The following is an 8,798-nucleotide window of genomic DNA, read 5'->3' on the forward strand; positions in this document are numbered from 1 at the left end:
GAATGACTACCTTTGTACCCATATCCTTTTCTCAGTCGCCCTGTTTTTTCCCTTAGAATAAATTCTCAGAAATAAAATTGCTGGCTTTTTAACATTTTGGTTTCATACTGCACCAAACTTCCCTCCTTGAATTTTGACAACTCATCCTGTCACCAGCAGCCCATGACAGTTGTTCCTCCATCCAGAAGGGGGTGCAGAGCTGCTCTGAGACATACAGTCCCACTGGAGGAAGACTATCTACTCTCACTCAGCACCCTGGACTATAACGATGCCCTAAGATGGCAATATTCTGCCAACACAGACTGATCCCTTAATTAGTTTTTGAGCTGGGAACCAACAACTCAACAACAGTCGATGCGGAGGGTCAGCTGTTTCTAATCTAACCCCATCCATTTGGATGGAACCGTAGCTCAAAAATCCATAGGCCATTTGTGCTAAACAGAACGCCTTGTGGGGGAGGAAAACCGCTCTGTGGCCACAGCCAATAGTCTAATTTAAGGCAAATCCGTTGATGAACATGCCTCTGTCCTTACCCCAACCCCACCAGGATGCTCCTCCATCTTCTAACCTCAGGCTCCAGCTCCAGCCCACCTCTCCTCAAAGCTGAGGTCTACAAGGGTTCACTGCCTGGAGTTTTGGTGGCTGTGGGCTTGTAGGCAAAGGAGAAAATCCAAGAGAAACTTACGTAGAAGTGAAAATGCAAGAAGTGGGCCAGCACTCTGGGAGCCACGTCAGGGAAGGTGGCCAGGAGTGTCTGGAGGTAGACCTCCAGATCCTTCTCCCTCTTTTCCACCAAGCTCCTGGAGTTTTTCCCAATTATCTTTTTGGGCGGAAGCAAACTTTTATCGATCTTCCTCTCTGCGACGAGCTGTAAGCAAACATAATGTCAACCACAGACCAAGAGGTTCTGTAACTGTGCAAGGCCAAGGGAACCAGCCTGAGGGCAGGTGCTTGTTATGACTTCCACAGCCCCTCCTGGCAGCAGTACCAGAATTAATGATCAAACTGCTGCACCTGGGATTTGGCCTCAAGTTTAATTAGCACTAGAAATACCAATACAATTCCAGATGAGGAGTTCCATCTGGAGGCTTTGGAGACATTCAGGAAAATAATGCCTCAAGGCCCCTAAAATCACCATCTTCTCCAAACCAGAACAAAATACTTGTGGCTGCAAATGACCCAGAGAAAGGCAGCTCTCTCCAAACGGAAAGGAAGCAATGGAATCACAGTCAGATATTAAAGCATAGGTTCTGGAATAGGTATAGTCAGATGGAACAAGTTCAAGCCTGTTCCCTCCCCGGGAAACTGTCCCGGCATGTCACATCCAAGCTACAAATGACAATCTTAAAACTAAAGTTCAAATATGCTCCTTGCACACTGCCTTATGCAAGGGTTGAACTCCCAGGATCCACCAATTTTTCTGCCAGTTACATTAATAAACCAGTTTATTAATGTAACTGGCACAGAGCCTGTTTTGCCCTAAAACAGGCACAATGGGAGCTTGGCCTAAAAACCCCCAAGCCCTGAGACACAGGATCCCAGCTCTCAAGGGTTACCTTTTCATGTAGATCATGGAAATCGCTGTAGCGGTGCTTGACTGTCCACTCATGGCTGCCATCAGTAACCTGGATGATGTAAACCTAAAAGGAAAAACCGATAGCTCTTGCCCAGCCAGCAGTAAGGAAAGTGCCACCCTACCCTCAACGATAGCTGTAGCACACCCAGACCCCCCCAACCCCCAAGCCAAAGTTAAGCTGCTCTTGCCCACCAGCTTCTGCACCTGACCCTTACGAGCAGCAAGGCCCCCTCTCCTCCATGGCCCTAGCACTGGATGTGGCAGGCACATGGGATAAGTCTGAGCTCTATCCAACAGTGAGAAACAGAAAAGGTGGCTATCATATCAAGCGTTCTCTTTAGTTTTTTAACTCCAGCCTCATGTAAGTCAAAGCCCAATCCAACCTGAGCTGCAGGAAAGGAAGGCCATTCCTTCTAAGAGAGGCAAAACAGGGTCAGGTTTGGCAGGACCAGCTTTTCTGCTGTAATTCTTTCCCAGGTGCCCTGACTGTATCCTAGAATCAAGTCCTTTTCCAACGCTTTCAGCTGCTTCAGGGCTGTGATTTCTGCTGCTGAGCCAGGAGTCAAGGCACTAAGAAGCTGATGGGGGGGGGTGGGGGGAAGCAGTTATGGACAATTAAGCCCTATCAGAAGGGAACAGGCCGTGGAGTCAAGGAAGACCTATGTTCAAAATCTGGTTCTGCCATTTCCTGGCTATGGTTTATTTATGTCACTTATATAAGTGACTGTTAGCCTTAAGTTGTCTGAGCCTCAGTTCCTCCAGCTTAAAATCTGCTAGATTTAAGAATCAAAGGTAATGCACGCAAAATGCTTTGTAAAGCGCTTGACATGTAGCAAGCGTTCAACAAAAGGTAGGGGTGTTAATAATACCCAAATCAGCATATCCGGACAAAAGGACACGAAATGGTACCCTCCAGTCCTCCTGGATCACCACCTCCCCCCACATCCATTCAGAGGAGGGACTCAGCCCTGTGCAATGAGGAGGCTTTTGGGAGCTAACCCTCCAGCTGCATGCAGTGCACGCGTGACGGCCAACCAGCCAACAGCTCAGAGACCTCAACCTTCACCTGGATGAGGCCCCCTGGTCCAAGGGTCCCGCCCCTCTCTGCAGGACGCAGGGAAGGGGGAGGAGAAAATAATCAGCTCTGCTGAAGCCTCCCTGGAGGAGCAACCATTTCTCCAGGGCCAGCCTGTTGCTCCAGGATCCGCCACCAGCCCCTCTCCACCGCCTGGCAGCTTCCCTCCCCCTCTTCCCGCCCAGGAAAGGAGAAAGCCAGAAAAATGACCCTCAGGAGGAGGGTTAGGATGAGGGCCAAGGGGGTGGGGTGAAGGCAGGGCCAAAGCCCCCACCACACACCCTCCGAGAACAAAGGACAGGAGGCTGGGAGGTGCTCAGGATGCCCGCACCTTGGGGCCAGTCCCTGCTAGGCAGCCTCCAAGGCCCACAGGCCTGGTGCCCAACCCTATCCAGACCCCGGAGGGCCTCCAACTCCATCACAGTCCGCAACTGCCCCCCTTTTCTGTCCTCCATCTCCCCCACAGCCTTGAAGCGTGCGCGGGCAGTACGCTGCCCCAACTCCCGCACACTCTAAAGCCACGAAGAGCCCTAAGGTTCCTGGGTCTCGACCTTTCAGCCCTGAGCCACCCCCTCAGTTCCCGGTGTCTGCGCCCCACCCCTCCCCCATTCTTGTGTCTGCCTCAGCGCGAAGGCCCCAGATCCCTCCTTCACTTTTTGAGCAAATCTCAACTGCAACCCCTAGGCACCCCCCAAATCAAGGCCCCGCCCCCTCTCCTTCTTAAGAGCCTACAGCACCCTGACCCTTTCCCCTAATTCCATCCATCAAAGCCCCACTCCTTAATCCCCCTCCTCCGGGACACCCTGTCACGTCCTCCCCGGCCGGCGCCCCTCCAGGCCTAGGAGGGGCCTCCGCCTCAACCCGACTCCCCTCTTCCGCAGACCCCCTTTATCCTCTGATTCTCCTCAACCCTAGCCTCCTTTTCTAAACGCGTACCCTTCCCAAGCCCCCTCCCTGGGCCCCACCCCAAGACCCTCTTTCTGGAGCTGCACGGCCCAGGCCCCTTCCCCGGATTCCGCCATCCCAGGGCCACTCCTCAAAATCGCAGCCCGCCTACCCCCAGCTCCCCAGTTGCGGGGCTCAGACGCCCTCCCCAACACTCCCGACTCAGACTCCGGGTTCTAGCCGCCACCCCCAGTTCGAGGACCTGAGCCCCCAACACACCGTATACGTGTCCACGAGCTCAGAGCCCACGACGCGCACCTCCTTGGCCGGCTCGGCCTCCCGCTCGGGACCAAAGCTGCGCGCCGCCGCCGCCGCCGCCATGTTCCGGACTCGGTCGCCGCCGCCGCCGCCCGGCGCAGACTGGCAGCAGCAGGGGGCGGGGTCAGCGTCCCACCGCCCCCAGGCCCCCGCCGCCCCCCGCCCCCACCGCGCGCCGTGCAGCCATCTTGGCCCCGCCGCCTTCTCGCGCCCCCGCCCCACTCCCCCCTTTGCGCGTAATTGACAGCACCCGCCAGCGGCGCGCGTGCGCAGGACGCCTGGGACTGTCCTCTTGCGTAACCGGTACCTCCGTGGCACCGCCTGCCACGCTCTTTGCAGCGTGGGAGAAACTGAGGGCCCATGCGGGGATTGCTCTGGGCACTGCCGCTAGGTGCCCAGGAAGGGAGGTGCGATGGCCCCGCACCTTCCAGGCTACCCGAAGCAAGTCACTGCCACGCCTGGCCTCAGTTTCCCTCTCCAGATAAGAGACAGTAACCACATCTCACCTGGCCCTTGGGCTCATTCCCTGGAGGGCACGAGAGGGTTGAGAGAGAAGGAAGATCTGATCTGTGCCTGGAGCCCGAGCAGGACAGAATAACTCTGGGCTATTTCTTAACCTCTCCGAGACTCAGAGATCTCTGTCACATGGGCTTCTAGAGAATTGAGTGGGTTAATCCCTGCAGACCTGTCAGGCAGGGCAGGGAACTGGTGTAGGCCCTGTGTGAGGGAAGTGAAGGGTTAGGTGGAAGGAAGGGATATGTGCTGGCCATCTGGCACATGGTGTCCTACTAGAGCTCAAAATGAGGGGGCAACAGCCTGGTCCTGGACCCAGGAACTACAGTACTGGAAGGGGGAAGCACAGAGAAGCAGCCCTAACTCAGGGGAAGACCCAGGTCTAGAAAAGAGAGGTGGTAACGGAACTGGAGGGGGAGAGTCTTACACAGATGGGGCATCTGTTGATGTATCAATATTTGTTGAATGACTGATTGAGTGCAGTCAAGCCTAGAGCTAGTACTTTTCTCCCTGGGGAGATGAGAGGTCTTGGGCATGGCTTCTCTGGCACCCTTGGCAGAAGGGCTCCAGACCACACTCTCCTGAGGTAGGTCAGTGCCTTCCTTCTCCACCAGTTCCACAGCACCATACTCTGAGCTTGGCATTCGAGGCTTCTCTTGGCACAGTCCTACACTCCCAGCCTCTTATTGCATACTGCTGCCCCTACTCCAGAGAGGTTTAACTTAAGGCAGGAGCTACCAAGTCAGACAGACCTTGAGCAAGTCGCCACACCCCAAGAGCCTCACCCACCTCCCTGGTTGGATAGGAGTTGAGCTAATGTGTATAGGGGCCTGGCCTGAGGCCCACTACATTGCAGCTCCTGTCCTGCCCTGGGCTCACGTTTTCACTCATTAAAACCATTCCAGAGAGTCCCCTGGGGAAATGGGGGACAGAGGAAAAGAGACCTGGTCCTTGTAGCCCTTCATCGGCTCCTTGCCCTGGGCAGAGGACACAGGACTCAGGCCAGTGTAAGATCACCAGAGCTGCGGGGGAGGGAGTGGGGGATACTGCAGGCAGGGGTGGGATGGGCGGGGAATGAGATGGGGCAGGGCTATTTAAGCCCAGGGCTGCTGGCAACCCCAGCAGCCTGCCCTGTGAGCCGCCAGTATGGATGACATCTACAAGGCTGCGGTGAGGGATGGGTCTGGGCAGGGCTAGGGTGGGTGGGCCCACTGGGGACTCATTCAGCTCGGGATGGGGTGCAAGGTCACCCCCAGGAGGTGGTGGGGACCCAGGAGAGGACCCACATACTTGAAGCCCAGGCCTTCAAGGAGACGGTGGGTCTGGTGTTCCCGGGTGTGGAAGGGGTGAGTTTAGGGTCTGCGGGAGCTGTGCCGGGTGGTGGAGGAGGATGTCGAAGCTTTCACATCATGTCTAGACCTGTCTCCAAATGTCTATAGTCTGTGTTACTGTCTCCCGGCCACATCTCTCTGCGTTGGTGTCTCTGGTCGTTTTCCCACTCTCTTTGTTCCTCCCAGGCTCTTCCTCTGAGGTTCTGTCGCTGTTTCCCTGCCCCCCATCTCTGTCCCTCACATTCTGCTTCTCACACACTCCCAATCCCCCACTCCCTCCACTCCCTTGACTGGCTGAAGATGCTGTGGAGGGTGGGACAGGGGTTGTGAGAAGAAGGCTGCAGAGCCAGAATCCTGAGCTGGAGAAGGGGCTTTGAAGTTTGAGGCAGGCAGGGAGTGACTGGGAAGAAGGAGCAGAGTACTGGGGCCCCAGACCCCATCGGGCCTGGCAGGCTCAGGGCTCAGTGGCTTAGCCAGGGCTAAGGGCTAGTGGGTGGTCACCCCAAGTCCCTGCTGGGGCCGCTGAGGGGCTTCGGATGCTACTCTATCTCGGGAGGGTGCGTGTTGCTGACCTACCCACAGCACAGAGACAAGGAGATCTGACACAGACAGCTGTCCACAAGGGAACCCCTCCCTCAGCCCTGGGAAATGTGGCCCCATTCCTGGGCAGGGAAGGGCTATGGCTGGCTATGGGGGTGCCCCTGCCTATCCTGCAGGAGTCCATGGAGCTGTGAGGGGGGGGACCAGCCCTCCACCCTGTGCCCATACAAGGCCTGGCAGGGCCAGGGACTAATTTTGGCTCCTGAGGCACCAACAGGCCAGGGGGCCAGATAACGCTGCCCCACCCCTGCATGCCAGAGTCCCCAGAACAATCACCAGGTTTAACTTTGTCCCCTGTTAAAAATAGCCCAGTGGCCACCCCGGTCAGGTTACAGTGGGTGGCTTTGCCCACCCCCGCACTGGTTTTATTGTCCCAACCTGAGGGACAGCTGTCTCTCAGGCCACCCAGCTTGGGTTTCGGTGGGGGGTGGGGGCGAAAGGGCATTGAGTGGTCATTGACTATTGTTACTCAGGGTCACCTTAGTCCTAGAGGGGGTGCCCACCTGTCACCCTGGCCCTGAGCCCAGTCTCAGGCCAGCTGGGTCACCTCAGGATTCTGGGGGCTAGAAGGGAGAACTGAGGCCTCTGCTCTGTGACCTGGGAATGGCCTGCCTCTTCTGGGCTTCAGTCTTCCCACCTGTGGAATGGGTTGGTTTCCTCGACAGCAGTTAAGACCTGAGCCTGGGTCCTGAGACCTCTTTTCCTCTCTAGGTAGAGCAGCTAACAGAAGAGCAGAAAAATGGTGAGTACCCCAACATGCACGTGGGGGAACAGCAGAGCCTGGCTGGGGGAGCATGAGGACATCAGGCTGGAGGCCAGAGGCTGGGGTCCCTCTCCCTGTGACCTCAGAGGTCTCAGAGGGAAGTGGGCAGGTTAGCAGGTGGCCCTACAGGTCTGGCCTTCCAGGTTCTTGGCTGCTGAGCCCTAGCTGCTCTGTTTCTCCTCCTCTCCTATTGGACGCAGAGTTCAAGGCAGCCTTTGACATCTTTGTGCTGGGCGCTGAGGATGGCTGCATCAGCACCAAGGAGCTGGGCAAAGTGATGAGGATGCTGGGGCAGAACCCCACACCTGAGGAGCTGCAGGAGATGATTGACGAGGTGGATGAGGATGGTGAGCCCCTTTGCCCCCACCCACCGCCCCAGCCCCAGACCCATAGTGCCCCCAACTCTCTGGGGACCTGTATCCTGGCTCTGCCACTTATTACTCTGTGCCCTTAAAGGAACTGTTTAGCCTCTCTGAGCCTTGGCCAGATCATATAAAATGGGCACAATGACCACACTTGTCTCACAGAGTTACTATGAGGATGCAGTGAGAACAGTGGGGTCTAGTGTCAAGCGCAGTGCCAGCCATTCTGACCGTTGCTCTCCAACGGTTGTGCTGCCCACCCCCCCCAGGCAGCGGCACAGTGGACTTTGATGAGTTCTTGGTCATGATGGTTCGGTGCATGAAGGATGACAGCAAAGGAAAGTCTGAGGAGGAGCTTTCTGACCTCTTCCGCATGTTTGACAAGTGAGTGTGTGACCCTTGACCTCTGACCCTGACCCTAGTGGAGCTGGGCAGAGGGGGACAGTCTTGTGACCTCAAGGCCTCAGTCTCCCATTCTGTGCAAAGCGGGATGGGATACCCCATCTCCCAGTGGCCCTTCCTTACTTCCCGGGGTCTTGAGCAGGGCTGCCTCTTCCCCTCCCCCTGCCCCTACCATGGGCTCTGAGGCCCCCCTCACCCAACTGGCAGAAACGCTGACGGCTACATCGACCTGGAGGAGCTGAAGATCATGCTTCAGGCTACGGGTGAGACCATCACAGAGGACGACATTGAGGAGCTCATGAAGGATGGTGACAAGAACAACGATGGCCGCATTGACTATGACGGTGAGTAGGGGTGCGCTGAACCCCCACTGCCCATGCCCTGCCCAGCCCCGACCTCTGACCTAGCCTGCCCCTCTCTCACAGAGTTCCTGGAATTCATGAAGGGAGTGGAGTAGACATCGACCTTCTCCCAGAGCTGCCTGTGCCACCTTCCAACTCCAGCCGGGCCCTGGGGTTAGGGGCAGGGGGCTAGGGTCCCCAGGATGTGAACTTGCGTGTGTCCTTGACCACAGGCCCTCCCTGACTACCTCCCCCAGCCCTGTCTTAGGGAATTCAAATAAAGCCCTGCTCCCTGGAGGCCTGGTGTCTGGCTTTCATTCCCTAATCTTCACTAGGGTCGATTCCTGCCCTGACCATTTCTGTCCCTGTCCCAGAACCTGTGCTCTAACCACCCTTGCACACCATCTTTTGCAGGAGGGGTTAGGTTAGATCAGAGACTACCACGCTCCATACCCACCTGGCTCCTCTCTATAACTGCTGGTACCCAGGCCCCATCTCCAGCAATTCCACACCTGGAGTCTGTGGTGGCCCAGGAATCTGCATTTCACAGGCTCCTTGGGGCCACGGCTTTAGTCAGCCAGTTGGCAGCCGAGGGGTCCTATACTTGGAGAGGGCAGTCACTCAGCACCAGG

General features: G+C 56.5%; 2 protein-coding genes across 6 annotated transcripts in view; one reads left to right on the forward strand and one right to left on the reverse strand.

Annotated features, from left to right (window-relative positions):
• Nucleotides 1-3,985, reverse strand: part of NISCH (nischarin) — a 43,580-nt gene extending 39,595 nt beyond the window's left edge. For 2 of the 5 annotated variants that reach the window (XM_067044010.1, XM_067044009.1), the window contains exons 1-3: nucleotides 3,816-3,984; nucleotides 1,557-1,640; nucleotides 686-868 (exon numbers count right to left, since the gene is read on the reverse strand). In XM_067044010.1, coding sequence (XP_066900111.1) covers nucleotides 686-868; nucleotides 1,557-1,640; nucleotides 3,816-3,917 — 369 coding nt within the window. In that variant the 5' untranslated portion in view covers nucleotides 3,918-3,984. Of the gene's footprint in view, nucleotides 1-685; nucleotides 869-1,556; nucleotides 1,641-3,815 lie in introns of all 5 variants that reach the window. The other 3 variants (XR_010842536.1, XM_067044011.1, XM_067044012.1) reach the window with 3 other exon arrangements.
• A 1,468-nt stretch (nucleotides 3,986-5,453) lies between these two features.
• TNNC1 (troponin C1, slow skeletal and cardiac type) lies at nucleotides 5,454-8,463 on the forward strand. Its single transcript, XM_059076023.2, has 6 exons — nucleotides 5,454-5,537; nucleotides 7,010-7,040; nucleotides 7,262-7,408; nucleotides 7,693-7,807; nucleotides 8,033-8,169; nucleotides 8,251-8,463. Exons 1-6 carry the CDS (start codon nucleotides 5,514-5,516, stop codon nucleotides 8,280-8,282), a joined length of 486 nt encoding a protein of 161 aa, XP_058932006.1. The 5' UTR covers nucleotides 5,454-5,513; the 3' UTR covers nucleotides 8,283-8,463.
• The last annotated feature ends 335 nt before the right edge of the window (nucleotides 8,464-8,798 follow it).

This window comes from Kogia breviceps, chromosome 10 (genome assembly GCF_026419965.1).
Source record: "Kogia breviceps isolate mKogBre1 chromosome 10, mKogBre1 haplotype 1, whole genome shotgun sequence".
Lineage (NCBI taxonomy): Eukaryota > Metazoa > Chordata > Mammalia > Artiodactyla > Physeteridae > Kogia > Kogia breviceps.